This window comes from Rattus rattus, chromosome 7 (genome assembly GCF_011064425.1).
Source record: "Rattus rattus isolate New Zealand chromosome 7, Rrattus_CSIRO_v1, whole genome shotgun sequence".
Taxonomy (NCBI): Eukaryota; Metazoa; Chordata; class Mammalia; order Rodentia; family Muridae; genus Rattus; species Rattus rattus.
Window position 1 is genome coordinate 90,098,318 of NC_046160.1, and position 24,304 is coordinate 90,122,621.

At 43.1% G+C, this 24,304-nt stretch overlaps 1 protein-coding gene across 1 annotated transcript in view; it reads left to right on the forward strand.

Annotated features, from left to right (window-relative positions):
* Nucleotides 1-24,304, forward strand: part of Syne2 (spectrin repeat containing nuclear envelope protein 2) — a 268,150-nt gene that overhangs the window by 81,527 nt on the left and 162,319 nt on the right. Inside the window, exons 30-44 of the mRNA XM_032907953.1 lie at nt 3,462-3,641; nt 4,546-4,696; nt 7,599-7,757; nt 8,865-9,026; nt 10,147-10,248; nt 11,456-11,656; nt 12,519-12,690; nt 13,222-13,334; nt 14,270-14,472; nt 15,467-15,586; nt 15,677-15,968; nt 17,034-17,185; nt 18,609-18,918; nt 20,317-20,481; nt 22,275-22,616. Coding sequence (XP_032763844.1) covers nt 3,462-3,641; nt 4,546-4,696; nt 7,599-7,757; nt 8,865-9,026; nt 10,147-10,248; nt 11,456-11,656; nt 12,519-12,690; nt 13,222-13,334; nt 14,270-14,472; nt 15,467-15,586; nt 15,677-15,968; nt 17,034-17,185; nt 18,609-18,918; nt 20,317-20,481; nt 22,275-22,616 — 2,824 coding nt within the window. The remainder of the gene's footprint in view (nt 1-3,461; nt 3,642-4,545; nt 4,697-7,598; nt 7,758-8,864; nt 9,027-10,146; nt 10,249-11,455; nt 11,657-12,518; nt 12,691-13,221; nt 13,335-14,269; nt 14,473-15,466; nt 15,587-15,676; nt 15,969-17,033; nt 17,186-18,608; nt 18,919-20,316; nt 20,482-22,274; nt 22,617-24,304) is intronic.

Genomic DNA, 24,304 nt, shown 5'->3' on the forward strand with positions numbered 1-24,304 from the left:
TCCAGCCCTCCCAGCAGGGTTAGAGCTCTGCTGAGTTTAAAGAGGCATTGTGGGAAACTGAATGAGATTGGCAGTATTCAGCATTCCAAATATGGCCGCCAGCTCGTGAATGCTGACATATTAGCAGGAGTTGCTCGTGTAGAGTCTTCCTCTTCTTTCCAGATCTTTCTCATTCTCTATCACTGTAGCTTCTCTAGCTTGGTGGTCTCTTTAGAGATTTACCTCACCCAAGCCAAGTCCCTTAGTATATTTAAATATGCCCTTCCCTCCAAAATTCCAGCTCAGGCCCAATGAGACTTTCATCCTCAGAGTGCCTTAAAGTTTGTAATGAGGTTTGGAACCGATCATTTGTGTGGTTATTACTTCAATACGTTTTAATTACATGTTCACCAACATTGATGGGTATTAATGTATGAATTGTTTATAAATGAAAAGTGCATATTCATGTAGCTACAATAGGACAAGTATTCTACAAATGTGCATTCTGTGCTAGACAGTTTTGGGAATTGGGAATACAGCAGTTAACAAAGTAGACAGAAAGTTCTTGGCTTTTCTAGAGCTTAGCTTACCTTGGGAGGGCTAAGGCATGTAGTGCAACTGGCGGTGAGAATCCTGAGAAGGCAAAGAGGAAGAGGTTGCGATGGCCTGGTGAGTGATCAGGGGCAACATCACTGTGGACGTGCTCTGCACACCAAATAAGGTATAAGAGCAAACCTTGTGATCACCTTGAGGAAGAGCCTTCTGGGCTGAGGGACCAAATCCCTCAGTAGTTACAAATCCAAGTGTCATTGTGAAGAGGTGAGAAGGGACAGCACTGAGGAACGATGTGTCACAGCAGGGATGGGGCTTAACTCATATTGACTTTCTCTGAGTGACCTGATGTCATTCAAGGGTTCTAAGCAGCAAAACGTGACAAAGTTTTGACCTTAACTGGTTCCCTGCTAGAAGCCTGCCCCAGCAGTTGTTCTGTCTTCTTCTTGGTTCTTCTTGAGGCAACAGAGGGGAAAGAGAGTCGATGGGGTTAAGACTTGGGGTTACGAGATATTTAGGGTTGCTGTATAATAATAAAATGTAGGAAGATAATAATAATAAAGCATTTACCTGCCTTGAGTCTAACTAGCTGACACGCCTGTCTGAGTTCTGAGGCCAGGGACTGTTTGGCACCATATCATAAATAAGTGGAAAGATTTATCACTGTTGCTCCTTTCTCTGGCGAATCAGCCAGAAACCTCTCTGGATAAACTGGTTAACTCTTTGTGAACCAGAGAGGAAGGAAAGGAAAAGAATTAAGGTGCTATATAGGCAAATATACACAGACACATGCATATTCAAACATTCATACACCCACACTCTGGCCGGGTCCAACCATCTTTCACAATTAACTCCACAATTATTCATGCTTGCTTACACATATACACATATACTCTATACATAAGCAAATAGACAAGCAGATGTACACATTTGGATGGATGGATGGATGGATGGATGGATGGATGGATGGATGGATGGATGGGGCAAAGCTCCCCCAGCCAAACCATTCAACCAACAACCAACCCAACTTTCCTTCTTTTCTCTGGTCTTTTTATGCCTTTTTAGACAAACAGTTCTTTAGAAAGTTACCTCAGAGATAAAATGTCACATAAAATGGAGTTAGAGAAGGATGTTGGTATTAAGTTCAATGCAGTGTTTCATATAATCATTATAAGTTCAAAGCAACAGTTTTTTTACATGGCCTTGCTTTATCACAGTGCACACCTGTGACTTTATCCTGGGGCCTAAATGTTTTTCCTCGAACACAATATCGTCCCAGGTCTATTTCTCTTTTTTAGTGTAATTATGAAAGCCCATTGTATTTCTTATTATGCAGCCTTTATTTAACTATTCTGAGGAGTGGGCACATTCTATTCTTGATTGTAACTTTATTCCATCTTTCTAGCAACTGTGACCATCTCTAAAAACTTTCTCAAATTATTTGAATCAATTCAGGAATTCTATAGAATTATCTATTTTTCTGTATAGCATCACTACAAGATAGTACACCTTTGTAGGTCTGCAGAGATTTGCTCAAAAGGGTGGGCAGATAGTGATAATTATATATTTAATAATAACCACAGGAAAAGCATATTAATAGCAAGAATCTTTCCTAAAATGGATTTCTCCTGGGCCTTGCCTACCGGAGCCGTTGTAGATTTTAATCCAAGGCAGACCAGCTCAGGGAGATCACTTGCTGGTTTTTAGCTTTTCCTATGATAGCTCCTGACATTTCTCAATACTGATGTACCAAAAACTGTGGAACCTGGAAGACACTGTCCAGATGAGGGAGGGGTAATGGAAGCATGGACCAGTCAAAAGCGTTTAGATGCTGTATGCTAGAGGAGTGGAGTTACCATTAATGGATGGACAAAGACTGACGTCTTTCAGCTGTTGAATGACAGAGGGGCTGTGCTTCCTTTTAGAAATGATAGGTCTGAAGTACCGCTTTGACCTTGTAGTTCTCAGATGATGTAAAGCTGAAAGGTGTCAGGAGGAAGGTCTAAGTTAGGGAGTCACACTGAGGTCCTCAGTTGCTGTTTAAAGTCATGGTGTTGACAGAAACTACCGAAGGGCTGAGCTTAGATGCAAGAGAAGTGCAAGCCACACCTTCAAGGGTCCTCTGAGGTAAGAGATCAGGGTAATGAGGAAGACCCAGCTGAAGATAAGGAGCATTGGGGAGATCAAGAGCACCTCGGGAGGCAGTGAGCATCCTTGTGAGACACTGCTGGCAGGTGGAGGAGGATGAAGACCTAGACAGTGGGAAGGTGCTGGGGTCTCAATTGTAGTTTGGGTGAAGGTGGGGGAAAGGCCATGAGAGTGGGTTCCAGGGTGAATCGGAGACAGGGAGGCAGAACCTGAGCTGTTGCAGCTTATTTTCAGGTGATGGGACTCTTTCTCCAAGATGTGTTTGCATGATAAACCCTTAGTTGGATGACTCCTTTTTGAATTGGGAGAGCTTTTTATATATGAGGTATATGATGTCCCACTGTTTCCTTCCTCCTTGGCCCCTCACCCTTACTTGGAGGTCTTGCTTTGTTTAACCTCCTATCATAATGTGCCTCTCTCTCTCTCTCTCTCTCTCTCTCTCTCTCTCTCTCTCTCACACACACACACACACACACACACACTCTGTGTGTGTGTGTGTTTTCTCTCAAATACATAAACATACATATGTTCACCAAAGGGGGAAATGTGTTATTGCTTATAGTTTTGTATATTAATTAAAATGCCAAATAGTATTCTGTTCTCTGATGCAGGAATGCATTCCTGTGCTTATTGTACAGGAATTCCTTTGTAGTAGGAGTGTTATGATTTTGCCATTCATCTCATGAGGACAAATGAAAACATTCATTTGACATTTCCCATGTTTTGTTGAGTCAAATGGGTTAACAATTGGCTAATGCACTTTTTTTAATTCCATACTCTAGGAAAAAGTCTTTACTCAGGCTGGATAAGGACCTAGATGGATTTGAAGAAGAAATGGTGCACATACGAAAAATGGCTAGTTCTCTCCCACGATTCAAGGACGGCAGTGAGAAAATCGTGATTCAACAGTGTGAAGATACAGCAGCCTTGTGGGAGAATATGAAAGCGTCTGTCACAGAGAGGTAAGAGAAAAATCCCTTCTCAATCTAAGAATGTGTCTGTGTGGCTAACGTTCTGAAGTGTTTGTACTGGAAACCCATCCCCTAAACTCAGGTACAAGCACAGGGCTCCGCACTAGCACTCATTGGCCAATGTCCGTCACACACAGTTCTGGTACCTCCTCACACTGCCAACCTCTGTCTCTGGGTCGACTTCCCTCCGTGTTTCCTTCAGGGGGCATCCCACCTCTCTGTTGTGGGAAGTCCCTGAGCCACCATGTGCCTTCCCCTAAGCCTTCCCATGGTCCTTTCTCCGCCCCCTCTTCAGCATGTCCTGTGTGTGAATGGAACCTGCATATACAGAAGCCACCATGAAGCCAGTCTGTGACACATGATCTAGTCTAATTTCATAGGCCATAGAGCCTTCTCTAAGTTCTAGGACTAATTAGCACCTGGTTGTACTGGAAACCAAGTTAACTGCCACACCTGTTGCATTATTATTTTACTGTCTAAAAGGGCTGAGCTGACAACGAGTGGTAGAGCAAATAATCTCCGATCACGTTAGTGAGGGGCTGTCTTCCAACACGTCTTGTGGTTGGAAATACTTCTATCGAATTATGAATCCTGTATATCTCTCCAGAGCTTACATGTGTTAACATGTAGTCCTGTATGCCTCTCCAGAGGTTACACATGTTAGCATATAATCCTGGATATGTCTCTCCAGAGCTTACATGTGTTAACATGTTCATACAATCCATAAAGGTATGAATCTGGTGCTTATTTATTTATGTGGTCTGTTGGCTGCATCATCATTCTTGGCTGTGTGATCAAGCCATGTGGAGAGGGAAAATCCTTTCGTGACGTAGGATGGATGTGACAGCATACACAGTGTTATTTTAGGCTGTTTCCCTCCTGTCTTTCTACATAGCCTTGAACAGTGTGAAAGTGTTCTGGAGCTGTTAAGACAATATCAGAATATTAAAAACAACCTGACAGCTTTGATTCAGAAAGAAGAGGGCATCATCTCCCAGCAAGCTTCCTACATGGGGAAGGACAACCTGAAGAAGAAGAAAGCTGAGGTGAGCCCTTCTTCTTTTCTTTTCTTTTTTTTTTTTTTTTTTTTTTTTGAGCTGGGGACCTAACTCAGGGCCTTGTGCTTGCTAGGGCAAGCACTCTACCACTGAGCTAAATCCCCAACCCCGAGCCCCTCCTTTCAAAAGAGCTGTCCCCTCGTAGTGGTGTGGCTGATGAGCCCAATGGTAAAGGGACATTATGAAAGAAATCATCTTTGGAACTTGTTTTAAAAGAATTTAGTAGTGACTCTTTTACCAAACATTTAGGAATTGATCAGATCTATCACCAGAGTCGGAAAGAAATCCGTTTCCAAGTTGGTACTGGGTTACTTTGGTTTGGGCTTTAGCACTGACTGGGACTGTGGGTCCCAGCCCTGGGGTCACCCACTGCCCCTCTATAGGACTGTAAAGTACCCTTACCCTGAGGCTTTACCTGAGAGGAAGTGTGAGTCCTCATGCAGGCCTGAGGGATGATATAGTAGGAAACCCTTCCTGTTGCTTACAGACAAGGTGGACATTACAATTCCAGTATTTATTGCCAGCCGAGTCCCCCAGCTGGCCATCTGTATTATGGCTTCACTAATCCTAGTTCGTATGCTAAGGAGAACAACATCTTTTGGACACTAGATGTCATTATTTTCTACGAGTTTGCATGGTTAGACAGGAATACACCGTACTGTTGACTGGAAGACTGTACGTCAGAATGATGCCTTTCCCACTGGCTCTTGAGCTTCAAGCTACGGGGCTGTCAGACTGTCACAGCATGTACGACATGTAGCCCCCTTGATGCATTTGATTATTAGTAAGAGGTTTTATTAAACTATTTCTTTTTAAGTAGATTTTTAATTTATTAGTTAATTTTGTGTGTGGGGGTGTTTGCCACTTGTATACCTCGTGCCTGTACAGCAGTAGGTCTTAACCTGTGAGTCGCAACCCCCTGTGGGGGAGAGGGCTGGGGGCAGATTGAACAAATAACCCTTTATCAGGGCTCTCCTAAGAGCATCAGAAAGCCGATATTCACATTACAGTTCATAGCAGTAGCAAAATTATAGTTATGATGTAGCAGCAAGAATACTTTTATAGTTGGGGATTGTCACAACATGAGGAACCATACTAAAGGTTTACAGCATTAAGAAGGTTGAGAACCACTGCCGTAGAGGCCAGAAGAGTGCATTAGATCCCTTGGACCTAGAGTTACAAGCAATTGTGAGCCCCCACGTGGGTGCTGAGACTTGAACCAAGGTTCTGATAGCTGAGCCATCTCTCCAACATCCTGAACTTCCTGTTTCTTGAGATCAACTCAATGGAAGTATTTATCGACCAGATTAGCTTTTTAAATTTTTATTTTGAGAAATTTAAAGATGTTTTTATTTCATGTGTGGGTGTTTGGTCTGCATGAATGTGTGTACTATATGCATGCCGCTGCCCACAGAGGTCAGATGGCATTGGAACTGGATGGTTGAGAGCCGTCATGTGGATGCTGGGAACTAAACCCCAGGTCCTCTGCAGGAGCAGTCTGTGCTCTTAACCACGGAGCCATTTCTCTGTCTCCAATCAACCAGATTCTTATGAGCAATTTAGTCTTAGAACTATAGCCCCGGTGCTTCAGAGACACCAGGACTGAGTCATGGCTCTTGTCTGAGACCCATTTTCTTAGGCTGTTTCACAGAGCTGACTGACTGTCTACTAAAGCAGCCTCGCTGAGAGACATTAGCTGTACAATGGTGAGTGTGTGGCTGATTTCGTATCAAACTTAATCGAAGGGGTCCACCAAGATAATGAAGCACTAGCTGGCCTTACAGACAGTCTGTTTTCCTAGTTCCAGTCAGCAGAGGCAGCAAGCTCAAGATTCTAGAAGGAATCTGTCCTAATTTCCAATGAACTTAAGCCCTAGATCCCTTGGTTCTCGGAGGTAGCTGGCCAGCAAGGGATCTGTCTCTGCCTCCCCACTGTTGCGATCTGGGGATTCAAACTCAGGCCCTCCTGGCTATGTGATAAACACTTCTACTGACTTGAGTTGTCTTTTCCACTCCCTTGCTTTGGGGTTTTAGAGATACGATCTCCCTTTGTCACTCAGCAGAGTCTCACAAGGATGGCCCCTTTCTCCTGGGTAAGGCTCAGGCTTGAACTTGGCAATCCTCTTACCTCAGGCTCCCGAATGCCAGGATTGAAACATGTGCTACTACGCCTGGTTTTGATTTCACTAGTTAAGCTTCTTATATTGAGATAATTCTTCATTCACACATAACTGTGTGTCCTAAAGAGTGCTCCTTCTCCCCTTTACTCAGTTTCTCCAGTGATAAAATCACCAAGACAATCATGAGTTCAAGCCCAACCTGGAGTATATAACCAGACTGTCCAAAAGTAACCCAGTGGGGCATGAAGGCAGAACATTTGCCTTGTATGCATGAGGCTTTAAGTTTGACTTTGGTACCAAACCCCTGAAACAAGAGTTTAAAAATGGATGCATGTTTCATACTGCAGAGTAGGGGGAAGTGAGCCAAGGCTATCATTAAAATAATACAATTCTAACAATCGCCCCTGGGGAAGGCAGAACAATTACAGTCGTGTTATGATCTTTTTCGTTTGCTTTACATCTGTTTACTTAGAGTGAGAGCACGTGGCTGTCACAGAGCACACGTGTAGGATAACTTGCGGAAGAGCAGTCATTTGTCCTTTCCATGGGGACCTGGGGATTAAACCCAAGGCTGTGACTCTTGGCGGCAATGGCCTTTACTCCACTAATCCCTTCCACTGGCCCTGTGATCATTGTTTGGAGGAGGTTGAATAATAATAATGATAATAATAACAACAACAACATTAATAATAATAGAACTGTTCTCCAAGTTGCCTCTCTCTACATATATGTGTTTTAAATATATGTATCTTTCGCTTTTTATTTTAACAGATTGAAACTGTCAAAGAAGAATTCAGCAACCATTTAGAAGTTGTAGACAAGATAAATCAGATTTGTAAAAACCTACAATATCATCTAAATAAGATGAAGACCTTTGAAGACCCCCCTTTTGAAAAAGAAGCTAATGCTATTGTGGATAGATGGCTTGATGTATGTGACTAGTTAATTAACTAAAAATTATGTTTCGTAACAAATTGATATTTAGCAAGACTGTCTTCAGTATTCTTATGATACTGAAAGTTTAAGCTGTTGTTCTTTATAAAAAAGTATTTTTTTACTTTTTTTGTACAAAAATGTAATATAATAACTTAGGAATTAATTTCCTCTCAGAGTTAGATATTACTAACAAATAGAACCTTAGTCTTCCTGATTGTGTGTGTGTGTGTGTGTGTGTGTGTGTGTGTGTGTGTGTGTGTGTGTTCATGAGGCATCATGGTGCACACCTGTAATCTCAGCACTTGGGAAGGAGTAATAAAAAGATAATGAATTGACAGCTAATCTGAGCTTGATGAGAGCCTCTCTCCAAAAAATAAAAATAACCAGGCAAGGGTATATGCTGCTAATACAAGCACTTGGGTGTCAAAAGGCAAATTGATCTCTGTGAGTTCAAGGCCAGCCTGGTCTACACAGAGTTTCAGGTCAGTCAACGCTTCATAGTGAGTCTTTGTCTCCAAAAAACAAAACACAAAAAACTTTAAAATTGTATTCAATATGTTGAAAATAAATTAGTCAACATGACCTTTCATGCAGGATCTTAATATTTAACTGTACACTTGATGCATTTGTAGTTTAATTTAATACTCTTACCAGTTACAAACTAAGTTATATGTATTTTTTTGTTTAATCAGATAATTTTATTGATTGATTGATTGATTGATTTATTGAGACAGGGTCTTGCTATGTAGTGCAGGCTAGGTTTTAACTTACTACGAAGCCCAGGATGGCCCCAGACTTGCACTGAGACTCCTGCCTCATTCTCAGTGTCTTTAGAGCCACATGCCACCATGCCCTTCTTGAGACAAGGCCTTATGTAGTATAGCCTGGCCTCGATCTCCTAGTGATCTTCCAGAGTTGCTTTGAATTACAGGCATGCTATAGCAAGTCTGCTGAGTTTTCTTTTTTAAAGAGACAGGGCAACATGATATACAAAAGTAATTTTTTTGTTGATGAATCAGACGATTAGCTTCTATTAAAATATTTTAAAACAAGTTAATGAAACAATGTTCTCCATTATTTTTTATTTACAATCGGCTGTAGATAAATGAGAAGACAGAAGAATATGGTGAAAATCTTGGCCGAGCACTGGCATTGTGGGACAAACTTTCCAACATAAAAAACAACATTGACGAGTGGACTAAAAAGGTCCTTGGGAAGACAGGATCCCACGAGCTGACTGAGGAGGACAGAGAAAGGCTGAAGGTAACTCAACCTGGAAAGTCTTGGCTACATGCTGTTGACACCTTAATGTTGCCTTTGCCTTTTTGCATCAGGGTAGAATAGTTGCATTGAAACAATGTATTTCTTTCCATTTCTCTGAGAGGGCTCTCAGCTCCATTGATTGCTCTGTAAAATCCAGGCAAATATTTGCATGTAGGATTAGACTGGGATTCAAAGACAACCAAGGGCTTTGTGGACTCTTGGGTGAGAAAGGGTTTCAACAAAAAGAAAGTCGATTTTTAAAACAAAACAAAACAAACAAAAACAAAACAGTGCTCTCAATTCGGCTTTTGGAAAGAGTCTGAGTAACCTCCTTTGATGTAGGAAGAATTGTTTCTGTTTTAGCTGGGTGTAGCTCAGAGGTACAGTGCCTCTCTAGCATGCCGGAGGCTCTGAGTTCAATGTCAGTGCCACAGTTGGGAACTCTTTCTCACTTATTTGTTTAATGTCATAATTTGCACAAGGTCTTTCTAGATCAGAAAACATTTAGATACGGGCAGTTAAGTGTGATTCAGTATAGTCCAAAAAATATGGGTATGCATTTATCTAAAGCTTTGACTCTCATTATCACTCAACTTCTGCATTTTATTCAAGTATTTTAAATCATGTATTTTTCTACATGATAGGAAAAGTTTTTAAAATGTAAGGTTGATTTCCAGTTTCCTGGACAATTGAGATGGGTATAAAACTGGTCATCTCTAAGGGTCTTTTAGATGCGTCTTAAATTATAAGTTATTTTCAAATGTAGTCAAGCACTATATATAAACAGCCAGCCCATGGGCCAGATTCCAAGGGTACACGTGCTCATTCAGAATTTGTATATACATAGCCAAGACATTAGCTATGTTTTTCAGCCATGCAAACAGCCTCTTGGCACAAGCCTTACTTCACCCTGTTGTCTTGAGAGGAGACTCTTCCCTTGGCTATCATTTGCCCTACCCGTAAGGTGTTTGGGTTTCTTATTCTTCAGACCATTAGAGAAACAAAGGATTAGGAGAAGTTCAAGAGCTCCTTCGAGTTTCTGCACATCTACAATAAGAATCACAGATCCCCGAAAGTGAGATGAAATAACGATATTTCTCTTTAAAACCTTCTATTTTAGGAGGAGTTAAAAGTCCACGAAGAGCAAACTGCAGAATTTTCTAGAAGAGTGGCTGACATACAGTCGCTGCTTCAGAGTAATGAGAAGCCACTTGAACTGCAGGTATGGGAATTTTGATTCAGGTCGCAACGGCACATTCTCTGTCCCTTCGAAAATGGCATCTGCAATTCACACATTCTAAATTTAAATAGAAAATGAAATTAGAATGATTACTTATTTGTGCTCAATTAAAATGTTAAGAATCTGCCTAGGCAGCGTGCGGACCACATTCAGTGTGATAATGTTATGCGTTTGCACTCTTCCTCTCCCTGTACTTCCTTGCATGCCCACCGTGTGGAGAAGTGCTGGTTGTGATCACACGTGAAGTGACTAACTTTCCCATGTGTGTGTAGGGAGGAGACTCTGTCTTGAGTAGGGTCATTGGATTGCCTCGAGGATGATTTCTTTCTGTTGGGTGAAGAGACTTCTCAGTTTCATTTGGATGAAGGGATGTGGTGTTTATACACGAGCTCTTGGGCAGGCCTCGTGGATGGCACCTTATCCGCACAGCCTACTAGTTCTGTGTCCTGGACTGCTCAGTCCTCTTTAGTCTGCATGTGAAGTGCTCACACCTCCTGCTGAACACATAGAAAAGCCGTCAGTGCTAGCCGGTGAGGTGATGCGTGCCTGGAATCCCAATACTGGGGAGGCTGAGGCAGGAGGATGATGAGTTGGAGACTAGTGAGATCTGGTAAATAAGCAGAGCAAGGCTATTAATGTTCTCTCCATATTTTAATCTCATTTATGTGCTTAGAAATAGGTTTTCTCTCATGAGCACCATAACATTTCTGTTTGCATGCTAGATACAGTTCATTTGGGAAAGAGGCTTACAATTACTCTTAGAAAATGTCCATTTCTGTTTTTCATATAGTTTTTGTTTCTCTCTCTTTCTTTCTCTCTTTTCTTTCTTTCTTTCTTTCTTTCTTTCTTTCTTTCTTTCTTTCTTTCTTTCTTTCTTTCTTTCTTTCTTTCTTTCTTTCTTTCTTTCTTTCTTTCTTTCTTTCTTTCTGAAACAGGGTCTCTCTGTGTATGCCTCACTGACCTGGGGCTCGCTCTGGAGACCAGGCTAGAATCAGAGATCTGCCTAATGCTACAGGGGCCAAAGTGTGCGCCACAACTACACCTAGCCTTAGTTCTTCTTTCTTTTAAGGCATCAATAAGAATCCTTTTCACTCTCAGACGCAGCGTTGTCAGTTTATTTTGTGGCGCTTGCCTGAGGCATGCCGAAACAGGCTCCTTACCGCACGCTGCCTGCGTTTGGTGATTTCAGGTCATGGAGTCCTCTGTCCTGAGCAAGATGAAAGATATAAAAGCACATGTCACAGGAGACTCCAACAGCTCCGGGCCCCGAGGAAACACAGCTGAGCTGAGAGAGGATCTGGACCAGGCCAAGACCCAGATGGGAATGACTGAGTCTCTCCTGAATGCCCTGTCTCCCTCTGATAGCCTGGAGATCTTCACGAAGCTTGAGGTACCGCCCAAAATATATACTGGTGGTTACTGGTGACCAGACCTATGTTTACACTCTGTATTGTTTATATATCGGCAGTACTAGTGATTATAGTTAGGCAAGAGCTCCTCCCAACCACTGAGATTTCTCTTAGTGCTTACTATTGGTGATCTCGGCCTTGTGTAGTTAGTGAAAATAGTGGGGAGGAGGGGAATCGAGGGTGGGTATTGTGGGCCAGTGAGACAGCTCAGAAAGTGCCCCAAGCCTGGTGGCCTGAGTTCAATCCCCTGAACCCACACGACATTTCCCATGCCCACAGTCGCACCAACACACACATCCAATAAATAAGTGTAAAAACGTCAATGGTACTGTACTATGTAGGTTGGCTGTGAAATAGAAAGCAGAGTTACTCAACTAAAAATTGTTTGGACTTAGAAAAATAATGAAAATCTCTGTAGCCAGGGAGATGGCTTGGTTGTCTGTGTCCTCGTCGTGTACGCAGGAAGGACCTGGGTTCAGATCCCTAGCATCCATTTTTTTTAAAAAAAAAATAAAAAATAAAAAAATAAGACAAACATGGTAACTTTAGTACAGGGGGAGCTGAGACAAGGGAGTCACTGGCCAGCCAACCAACCAATCAGTGAGCTACAAGGTCGGTGATCTCAATAGCAATAAGTTAATAATTAAAACAACAATAATAACAGTACTGTGGAGAATAATCAAGGAAGACATCTGAGGTTGACCTAACACACAGTGGCACACACGTGTATGTATACACCAGCACATACATGTACATGCAGACATGGATGTAATTAGGAGCTCACGAGCTTTCAGGGAAGTGGGCCAGTTTGAGGATGAAGCGACTGGCTTATTCTGTGTGCAGGAAATCCAGCAGCAGATCCTGCAGCAGAAGCACAGTATGACGGTCCTGGAAAATCAAATAGGCTGCCTCACTCCAGAGCTCTCCGAACTGAAAAGGCAATATGCGAGTGTCAGCAACTTATTTAACACCAAAAAGAACGCTCTGCAGGATCACTTTGCCACGTTCCTCAACGGTGAGCACGAGGTGTCTCGAACTCTGTTTCTGGCAGTCCTGAAATAGGAATCTGGAAATAGCACTGTGGGCCCAAAGGCTGATCTAAACTCGACTTCCAGATAGCTTGCACAGACTGTATTTAAAGGGATAGTATTTGAATAAATCCTTGGGATGGGGGCACTGTTGATGCCTGGTATAAGTAAAATCCCTTTCTGCAAGCCTTAAATCTCTGTTTTAAATCACTGGGGCCATGTGGTCACTGTGGGCTTGTCTGTGGGTGTGTCTGTGGGTGTGTCTGTGGGCGTGTCTGTGGGTGTGTCTGGGCATGTCTGTGAGCACTGTGTCTCTGCTGATGTCCTGTGTGCTTAGAAAGGTGTTTGTGCAAAAAATACACCAGATTGCTCTCTGTACTCCACTGGTCCTCTGCACTGGGTCTAAGAATGTGTTGTGGCTTTGGCCACTGCCATAGGAAGCAAGTTCCTAGTCCCTTGTGTGTCAAGTATAGGAATGACTGTTTGAATACATGGAAGCTTTCCCTTTTCCTCTACAGAGCAGTGTAAGAACTTTAATGACTGGTTCAGCAACATCAAAACGAATCTTAAGGAGTGTTTCGAACCACCAGAAACAAAACTGAGCATGGAACAAAAGCTGCAAAAACTTTCTGTAAGACACAAATGCCAAAAACTTATCAAGACCAAAATGTTTACAAGAACTCTTTACTCCGTTTCCCAGGGTGACCTTGAGTCCCTGTGTTTAACCGATTCTCCCAACTCTGACCCCAGTAGCAGGGCTTCTGACTTTGTTTAGAGTACACTATGTTCTTAAGTTCATTGGTAGTTCCAGGCATTTCCCCCTTTCCCAGCCTCAGGGACAGCAATGTTCATGGATACTCAAGTCCTTTATTTACAATGATGTAGTGGTTTTATATATCTGTATATGTTTTCCCACGTGACTATTGCTGTCCTAGTTAATGCACTGTTTGATGGGGCTCCAATCCCCTCTACTGATGTCCTGTGCCCTTGGAAAGGAGTTTGCACAAAAACCATACCACATCACTCTCTGTACTTACTTGGTCCCCAGCACCGGGTTCAGGAACGCGTCGTTGCATCCCCTTCTGCTCACTTTTACATTTGCTCACTTCATGGGCCTCAGAAATTGATGCCTAGACCTTGAGACATGAACTCTGGGATGGGGGGAATCTGGGCAAAGGTAAATAAAGAATAATGTGTTCATTTTCACGTATGGATTGCCAGAAGGAGAACGAAGAAAGTATTTATGAGAACTGAAGCACCACCAAGATAGGAGTCGTCAGCTTTCTCCATCTTGGTCCCGTGCGAGCATTGGGTCATATTGTGGTATTCTTGCTTGATATAGGCCTCAGAAAGTCAGTTGCAAATACAGACACAGGCACACACACACACACACACACACACACACCCCACGTGCACACATAGACACACTCACACACACGCCTCCATTCTAGAACTATTGGAAATGATCTGTCATTGCAGTCAGCCATGTTGTTCTAGCCCAAGGGCGTGGCAGACACATTTTGACCTCACTGTAGAAGTAACTGATTTTTTTTTGTATTTCTTAAGGATTTCTTGACTCTTGGAGGAGGAAATAGTAAAATACAGCAGGTGGAGACCGTTCTACAGCACGTGAAGACGCTCCTACCCAAAGCTCACGTGAAGGAGCTTGACAGCTGGCTCAGGAGTCAGGAACTGGAATTAGAGAACATGGAGTCCATATGCCAGGCCCGAGCAGGGGAACTGACCAGCTCCTTCCAGCAGCTGCTGAGGTGGGATACTGTGGTAGTGCTTTGCACTTCACCACAGCATAGGCTACATATGCTGGCACAGTCAATGCCTGCCAGTTTCCCAAGTGAAGTAGATACAGTTGTTCCTTGCTGCCTCTTGCTACACTGGTTCGTGGGACGCCGCGGTTGCTCAAGTCCTTTCTGGAAATGGCATGATATTTGCAATATTTGATGCACAGTCTTTATTTAAACCATCTGTAGATTTCTCATAACGGCTAATGCAATGTAAGTGCTATCTAAATGGTTGGTATACTGTATATTTAAGGATTGTGGACAAGAAAGAGAAAAGGCTGTATGTATGTACATTTCAATACAGACACAACTTGTTATCAAATAATTTTGATCTGTTGTCACTGTGATCCATTGGATTTGGGTCTTACTCATATAAAAGTATACATTAAAAAGTACTGATTTTATGTTTATGAATGTATGCTTGTGCACCCCGTGTATGCCTGGTGACCACCGAGGTCAGAAGAGAATGTCGGCTCCACAGGAACTGGGGTTATAGATGGTTTTAAGCTGCCACGTGGGTGCTGGGAACTGAACCCAGCTCCTTTGAAAAAGCAAGGGCTCTTAACTGTCACTCCATCTCTCCAGCCCCTGTGTACCTCCCCTCACTGGTACAACATCTAAGGCCTCACCTCAAGCATTCTACCTTTAAGCTGAGACACTGACTGTAACATCTAAATCCAGGTTCTATGCTGGGAATACAAAACTTTAGGGGATTCTTCAAGCTATCTAAAATGGCAGTTGTTTGGAAGAGAGTCCACATTGTCTCTTGGCCAGTCAGTTTCCTGTATTTGTTTGCTTCTTTGCCTTCGTGACTATAGGCAATAATTATTTAAGTTTGGATATGTGTCAAGTCAAGGTGTTTGTTTTAAATAAGCAGTAAAAACCGAGTTGCCCGTATCACCCCTGGTTTCCGCCCAGTCATCTTTTCTTGTATTGCGTTCTAATGTGCGAATTGGCTTTGTAGATTGGAAGATGACTGCAGAAGCCTAAGTAAGTGGTTGACTAATCACGAGGAGAATTGGAAAGAAGTGGAGGCATCGGGAGAGAGGATGGATCTGTTTTCCCAAGTGTTAACTCGGAAGAGGTATGGCGACCGTCACCGAAATGTATTGTTTGGGAGTGTGCTTTCTCCACTGGGCTCCAATAAACTGTCAGTGGTATTTGGAAATTACAGGGAGCAGTTTGAGACCGTGGCCCAGCTGACTGACTCTCTGAAGGAGCTTGGGCTCACCGAGGGAGAAGAGACAATCAAAGAATCAACACAACTGATTGATAGATACCAGACTTTATTGAGGCAATTACGTGAGATTGAGGAAGAGGCTAACTTACCAGCTGCCGAAGACCAGAGCTTTAATGATCTTGCCCATGATGTAATTCACTGGATCAAAGAGATTAAAGAGTCCCTTATGGCTCTGAATTCATCAGAAGGCCAAATGCCCCTCGAAGAAAGAATCCAAAAAATAAAGGTATAACCGTGGAAACCAAATTCGAGAGGTCAGAGTGAACTCTCATTTTGAAAAGCTTCAGAGGAGAACTGCAAAGATTTCTTCCTTAGTAGGAAATAAGGATCAATGTGGGGTGGTTGAAGAAATTCAAATCTCAGAGCTTACAAAAAGAGAAGGGCAGGGATGGGTCTAAAATGAATGCATATGAAAAAGGAAAAGTATGTTCTTCTCTTCCAAGAGGGCAGTGGCATCATCCCTGTAGCAGGTGGAAATAAAGGTGCTACATAGAGCACAGCAGGCAGGAGTCTGGGAGGATGCGAAGTCATCTGTGTCAGGAGAGCGGAAGACTCGGCAAGGTGAAGGACGGGAGTGGGTAACTCTGCTCATATAGCATGAGGGCTGCACAGTGAGTGTGGGGTGAGGCAGGGGACTCTCTAGAGCTTCGACTTCACCCAAGAGGAGAGTCGCTAAACAAGACTTGTTAAAAACGGCAGGGATAGCGTGTAGGTATGTACTGGAATCGTGTCTGTGGGGGCATCATGGCAGGAAGCAGCCATGAGGAGTAGTGAGCTACAAGGGTTGCTAAGAGTGACTGTTCAGAATTACTGCCACACATCTCCAGACACGGTTTCACCAGACAGTGTGTGCCCCAAGTGGTTGCTTCCAAGACAAATACTCGGTTTTAACAGAGCAAAGCAGGGACAAGGAGCTGGGAACTAGCCCTGGGAAAAAGAGCTCACAGGAAGGACACATGAGTCTTTTAGATACATAAAGGATCTGTTCAGTTTGTCACCTCTGACTCTCCATGTCAATGTTAAGAAGTGGCCAAGAAGGAATATTTGCAAGGGTTTTTGAAAATCAAGGGTGAGCAGACATACAGTTAGTTCAAACCAACACTTCTTTATTAATTCTCAGCTGTGTACACCGTGAAGTGGGGAGGTGTCTATCTTTGGAGCATATATAAAACGAAAGGGTTATTACTAAATAGACTATAGTCAGCATCGTGGTATAGGTCTGACAAAAAAGATTTCGTATCTGATATCTGGGAGTAATTCAGATGAAGTTATAGAACCATCTTAATTCCAGGAAATCATTGCCCTGAAGGCTGAAGGGGACGCTAAAATCCAGACAGTCATGAGACGAGCGGAACACTGTGAGACCCCACTGGCTCAGGAGACCCTTGGGGACCTCAGCAAACAGTGGGACAACACGCTCCATCTGGCCAATGCATACCTAAGGTAACGGCTGGCTGGCTTCCTCTACCAGTAAAACCGGAAGAAGTGTTTTTCCTGCCACCTGGGTGTGGATGAGGTATCTACTGGCGAGAAGTCAGTGAGGGGTGGCCGCAGTGGCGTAGCTCTCCAGAAGAGCCAAGAGAGGCTTGGTAGTCTCAGTGACACTGTTTAGGGTGGCTGACGCCTTGACCTGTGGGGCTCTTAGCAACAGGTTAATTTTGTCTTTCCCTCCTGCTCCCGTGCTAATGCCGTCCCTGGATAGCATCCACATGGGAAGGGTGCGGAATAATGAATCCTTTTAAATCTTAGTCTAAGAAATTCTCATGTGTAAACATTGCTGAATATAGGATGAATCCTATAAACGCATTTCTGGTGCAGATTTTGTTGTTGTTGAAAATGACGTGTGTGTGTGTGTGTGTGTGTGTGTGTGTGTGTGTGTGTGTGTGTGTGGTGTGTGGTGTGTGTGTGGTATGTGTGTGTGTGTTTATGCATGCATGTGATGTGTGGAGGCCTGAGGTCAACTTCAGATGGTGGTCTTGGGCACATCTACCTTCCTCACGGGCCTGGAATTGTCAAGTAGATTAGGCTGGCTGGCCAGTAGCCCTAGGCTTCCTCCATCCTCTCTTTCTCTCTTTCTCTCTTTCTCTCTCTCTCTCTTTCTTTCTTTCTTTTCAATTTTCTTTCTTTTTCAATTTTTTTTCTGGATATTTTTTATTTACATTTCAAATGTCATTCCTTTTCCTGGTTTCCTGTCCATAACCCCCCCCATCACATTCCCACTTCTTCCATGAGGCTGTTTCCCCCACCCATCCACCCCCCCCTTCCTGCCTCCCCACCCTGACATTCCCCTACAAGGGCCTCTCCTCCCATTCATGCCCAACAAGGCCATCCTCTGCTACATATGTAGCTGGAACCATAGGTCTGTCCACGTGTACTCTTTGGATGGTGGCATCCACCGTTCTAAAACAGTGGTTATAGGTTTGTGCTACCACACTTGAATCTTTCTTTCTTTCTCTAACATTGGGTTCTGAGGGTTGGACTTGGGTGTTTGCCAGGCAGGCTCTTGACCTGCCCTCCCTCTCTCAGGCCACTTGTTTTAGTTTTAGATAGGTGTAAAGTAGCACATTGTAGCTTATTGAAGTATAATAAACATTGCTGGAACTAGTTTAAAAGTAAAACGTTATTTTGTAACAAATATCAGTTGTGTAACAACACTTATCCCAAGGGAATACTCAGATAACTTCTGAGCAAAGTAAGCTCAGTGCTGTTTAAGGGGTTGGAGTGTTAACCGGGGTCTTGGGAAATAATATGCATTGATATTACTTCAGTGCCACTTAGGAATAATGTGTGTTGAATAGAGTATACAAAATGCTCCTTCATTTTGCTTAGTGTTTTTCCATCTGTAAACTCTTTTTGTAACATTTAGCCATCAAGAAAAGCTTGTACTTGAAGGAGAAAAGTATCTGCAGAGTAAGGAGGACCTGAGGCTGGTGCTCACAGAACTGAAGAAGCAGCAAGAAGCAGGCTTTGCCCTACAGCCTGGGTTGCCAGAGAAGCAAGCCCAGTTAAAGATCTACAAGAAATTCCTCCAGAAAGCCCAAGATTTGACATCCTTGCTAGAGGAGCTAAAATCTCAGGGCAATTACCTCTTGGAGTGCACTAAAAATCCTAGCTTCAGCGAGGAGCCGTGGCTGGAAGTGAAGCACCTGCACGAGAGCCTTCTCCAGCAGCTCCAGGTGAGACGGATGGACAGAAGCAATCCTGTGACAGGGACTGTGACAGCCACGACAGGACATTCTTCTGCAAAGCTGGTGCTTGGATGTTGCTCTTTTGCTGAACCCAAGGCTTTCAGTGGGTTTCAGTTGTACATGAAAATGCCAACTCTGAAGAAGGGAGGAATCTCCCCCGATCACTTTTAATAGAGAAAGCCATCATATGATGATTATGATATTATTTCCTCTTGTTGAAATCCCCCTTGTCAGTAGTCAGGTAGCTTGAAGTTCCTTAGTAATCTCTATGAAGATGGCTATGTAAGCAATAGTCACCCATCAATGCATGCATCCATCTATCTATTTATCCATGCATCCATCCATCATCCATCCATCATCCTTTTATTCATCCATCCATCCATCATCCATCCATCTATGCATTCACCCATCTATCCATCCATCCTTCCATCCGTCCATCCACTAACTCATCTCCCTATCTACCTATTTATCCATCCATTCATCTGCCTTCCCTATCCATCTATTCATCCACTCACTTGTCAAATTTATCCATCAACAGATGCGTCCACTCATCCACCTACCACCCACCACTAATATGCTTAGTCATATATCATTTATCCACCCACTCACCCATCCGGAGTAATAAATCATGTTCCTCCCTCAGATCTTTCCACACAATCTGCAATAGAATGAGTTGAGATAAATTGTCCCCTTGTTATCACAGAGTCCACTCTTTCAGTAAAACTAACTTTAATCCCTTAAACATTGAAAAACAGCTTCAGTATAAGGATGACCTGATCAAGAAATCCAGAGTATCCAAATAGTGGGATGTGGGCACAGGCTGGGGTGCCTACTTGGGTGGATCGTCCTTCCACAGGTTACTTCTGCTAGTGTCTAATAAGGTGTGGTCCTCTTCCTTCCTCAGCCCAGGGAGATAACCTGAAGATGGTTTGCTTTTGAGTTAGGATTACTTCTTCCCAACACAAATTTGCTTTTTATTCTCAGGAGAGGATCCTGGAGTTGTTGGTTGGTCTCTTATAGTCTCATTTTGAGATGCAAACTCTTCTTTTTAAAGCAACAATAAAACCTTACTTATTAATGTTTGTGATTTAGTGATATAATTTGTAGTCATCTCGTTTTTATAATTCTCTTGGTCAATTGCCTTTAGGAAGGAAATTAAGGAGAGGAAGCATGGAAAGAGCAAATGTTTTATTAAGTAATTTTTATCGGGAGGTAGAGACTTTGTGGTGACATATTTTAAACACTAACAACTCTGGGTCAGTTAATGGGCATATTCTTGTTTCAATATGAAATCTTGTAAAGTAAGTCTGTGTGAATTATATAATTACTTTCTGAGTGGAAAAAAACCGTAAGTATTTTCTTAATTGTCAATGGTCTTATTTTTAGGATTCCGTGCAGAAATTAGAGGGTCATGTTCAAGAACACAGTTCATACCAGGTTTGCCTCGCAGACCTAAACGCCACACTGGATGACATCTCCAAGGAATATTTCAGTCTCTGTGATGGATCTAAGAACCAAATAATGGTTAAGGAGAGAATGCAGAAATTACAGGTATTGAGCAGCATCCAAACATAATACACATTTTTTAAGGGGAAAAAAAATCAATATTCTTGACAACTTTGACTTCTCAGTAACTTTGAGCAAAGAAATTCAAGTGCTATTTAGAAAGGCCTCATCGGTTAGGAAGGGGCAGGGGGCGTGGTCCTCTAGTGGTCAGATCCATTGGTGAAGCCGTTTGAACAGTGATTCTGTGGGCCCTTGGAAGAGATAGTTCTACCTGTGACTAGCCTGTCACCTTTCATTATTTTCATTTCATAAACAACATAATTCCAGGGGATTCTGAGAAGCCAAAGGGTGAAGGCAGCATAGCGTGACCTCGGGGAAGTGTACCCATTTGCATTCTCCAGCTTGGGCCAATAGGCATTGCTTAGACTTTACCCTGGCAGTTTTAGTCCTGGTAGAGCCTCTGAGAGGCTCTCTCCCTCTTTCCCTGCAACAGCCGGCGCCCTCTAGTGGGCATCGAGGGCCTTATCACCCCTGCAAACCACCTTCGGTTTCCCACCACTTTTGCAGTCAGTGCAGCAGGCCTGTGTCGTGCCCTGTATAAAATTAGCTTTTATTTTTAAATACTAGCATTAGATGAATATGGACATTCCAGACGATTCTTTTATCCTTTTTGATGCTTTTCACGGTGCAGGTATTCATTCAATGTTTGAGTTTTGAAAAGTCAGAATCTACCCAGGCAGTGGTGGGACTGGTCTTTAATCCCAGCATTTGGGAGGCAGAGGCAGGTGGATCTCTGAGTCCTGAGTTCAAGGCCAGCCTAGTGTACAGAGCAAGTTCAGGACAGCCAAGGTTATACATAGACACTCTGTCTTGAAAAAAGAAACAACAAAAAAAAAAAAAAAAAAAAAAAAAAGAAAGAAAGGAAGGAAGGAAGGAAGAAAGAAAAAAAAGAAAATGAAGGAAAGAAGGAAGAACGGAAAAGAAAGGAAAGGAAAGGAAAGGCCAAGTCTTCCTTTTGAGACAGTCTCACTATGTAGTCTAGGCTGGCCTTGAACTTGTGATTCCTTCCCCAACTCTCCCAAGGGCTAGGGTTATAATAGGTGTGCATGACTATGTTTGGCTGAGGAGACTATCTTTTCTTTTTTCAATAAAAGATTTACTTATTTTTATTTACTTATAACTTGGGGAGGAGGTAGGAGGAGACAGGGTCTAACTATGTAGCTCTACCTGGCCTAGAACTTGTACATAGACCAGGCTGGCCTTGAACTCACAGAGATACACCTGCTTCTGCCTCTCTAGTGCTGGGATTAAAGGCGTGTGCCATCACATCAGGTGATTTACCTGTTTTTACCTTATATGTGTGGGTGTTTGCTGTGCACCATGTGTGTAGTACACACTGAGGCCAGAAGAGGGCGTTGGATATAGAGACCGACGTTACAGAAAGTTATGAGCAGTCGCGAGGGAGCTAGGACATATACCCAGGTCCTTTGGAAGAACAGTCAGCAATATTTTTTATTCGTTTGGTTTTTTATTTTGTTTTTAAACCACTGAGCCATCTCTCCAGCTCAGGAGGCCCAGCAAATGCAGACTGACAGACTGCACAATGAACATTTTCCTAATTACTTGGTACAGACTCCCTGGTTCTTACGAGAACTAGGAACTTCTATTAGAAAGTCGGATGTGGGATGCCACAGTGGTTTGAAACTCTCCCCAAAGTGTCTTCTGTGAAGCACTAACACTTTCATTTTTATAATACATTTCGTATTAGTGAAACAGGACACTTTATGATTTATGAAAAGTCAGCCCACTTTCTGTGACCAACTCTGCTCTACTCCCAGGAACTGGAGAGCAGACTCTGTTTCCAAGGCAGCGCATTAAAGAAGGCTTCTGCGTTAGCGAAATCCATCAAGCAAAATACATCTTCAGTGGGACAGAAGATTATTAAAGACGACATAAAGTCACTTAAGTATAAACAAAAGGATTTGGAAAACGGAATCAAAACTGCCAAGCAGGAGACTGAAAACGGTCTCAACAGCATCCTCAAATCCAAAAGCTCGGCAGAAAAGCATGTAAAGTTTTCTCTGCCAGCTGAGGAGCTGCCGGCCACTTGTGATGTGCCTGAGCCCACTCGGGAGTCGGCAGCCGTGGGCGAGTCACGGGGAGACCGGGAAACAAGCACGGTGAGTGCTGTGATTGTGCTCTCTAGACACCGAGTCTGAGAGCAAAGAGTCTCAAATCAAGCATTCTGATTTCCTAATTAAGTCCTCAAAGGACGGGCTATTTACGAAGCTCACTTGTCAAAAGAGCCCTCAGAAAATGGTCCAGATTTCTGTGGTGAAATATCACTGTTCAGTCCGTTCAAATGTCAGTCATCAATTTAGGCTGATTATTCTCACCGATGTGTAATCAGATACAGTTCCGTGGGTCAGGAGCACAAAGGCAAATTAGAAAAGGCAAAAGAAAAGAAAGCGCGCTTCAGCCATTTCCCCGGTTTTTTGTTTTTTTTGTTTTTTTTTTAAATATATCCAAGAGCTTATTTTTTTTCCACCCCAGTTTGGTCAATTTTGTAAATGAAATCAGAGACTGTTGCCGAGGAATGGTCTCCTCCTATCCTTTTGTTAATGCTTTAGTGCAAATTCACCCGAAAACGCTGTCGGGTCACGAGGGAGAAAACACCAGTGCACAGGTTCCTGAATCTCTTTACGGAGAAAGAACGAGTGTGCCTTCCTGCAGCTCTTCTTTCTCTCTTTTAAAAAATGTTTGCAATTTTAAAATTTTAAAATTTGTTGTTATATATTATTTATGTGTATGCATGTGTGTGTTGAATATATGTATATGTTCATATATGCACACATACACTGTGTGTGTGTGTGTGTGTGTAGATGCATGATGCATGCCCCTCTGTATGTGCACGGAAGGCCTCCATCGCTCTCCACTTACCCCTTTGGTTTTGATGCGGGACCTTTTCCGGTCCATCTCGGTCTCACACTGCTGGGGCCAAAGGCCTGCACAGCACACCCAGCATGTGGCATGAGTGCTGGGACTCAGACGCCAGTCCTAACGATTGTACAGTGAGAGCTCTTAACCCATGGAGAGCAAGCACATGGCATTGCGGAAGGGGCTAATCGCCTGTAAGCCATGTCGAGCTGCCTGGCCACCTGCAAACAAATTTCTCCGTCCTGTTGTTACTATGACACCCCGGTCCAATAGACTATATTGAAAACTGCCGGATCATCATCCAGGAATGGCTTTTAATCTTATTAGGCTTCAATTTAATCTTAAATGATAAGAATTACTGAGAATGTGTGGTAGTCCGCTGAAAAGAGTGGCTTTTGTTTTGTTTTTCACAGTAGAAGGATATAAGACCTTATCTTAGTTAGGGTTTCTACTGTTGGGTTGAAACACCATGACCAAAAAGAGCAAGCTGGGGAGGAACGGGTTCATTTGGCTTACACTTCACATTGGAGTCCGTCACAGGGCAGGAGCCTCGAGACAGGATGTGATGCAGAGGCCGTGCTCGCTGCTTACTGGCTTGGTCTTTATGGATCGCTGACTGCTTTCTTAGAGAACCCAGCCTCACCTGGAACCAAGGAATAACACCGCCCTCAAAGTGCTGAGTCCTCCCGCATCGCTCACTAATTAAGACAATGCCTTAGAGGCAGATGTCAGGGAGGCATTTCTCTCAATTGAGGTCCCCTCCTCAGGTGAATGTAGCTTGTGTCAAGTTGACATGAAACTCGACAGCAGAGACTGACTTTCCTAAGTCTGGACTACCGGAAGCTGGTTTTAATTCTGCAGCAACTTCTGTATGCTCTTCTTTTGTAACTCGACATTTTCCTGAATCTGCATTTTGTGTTTTTCCTACCAC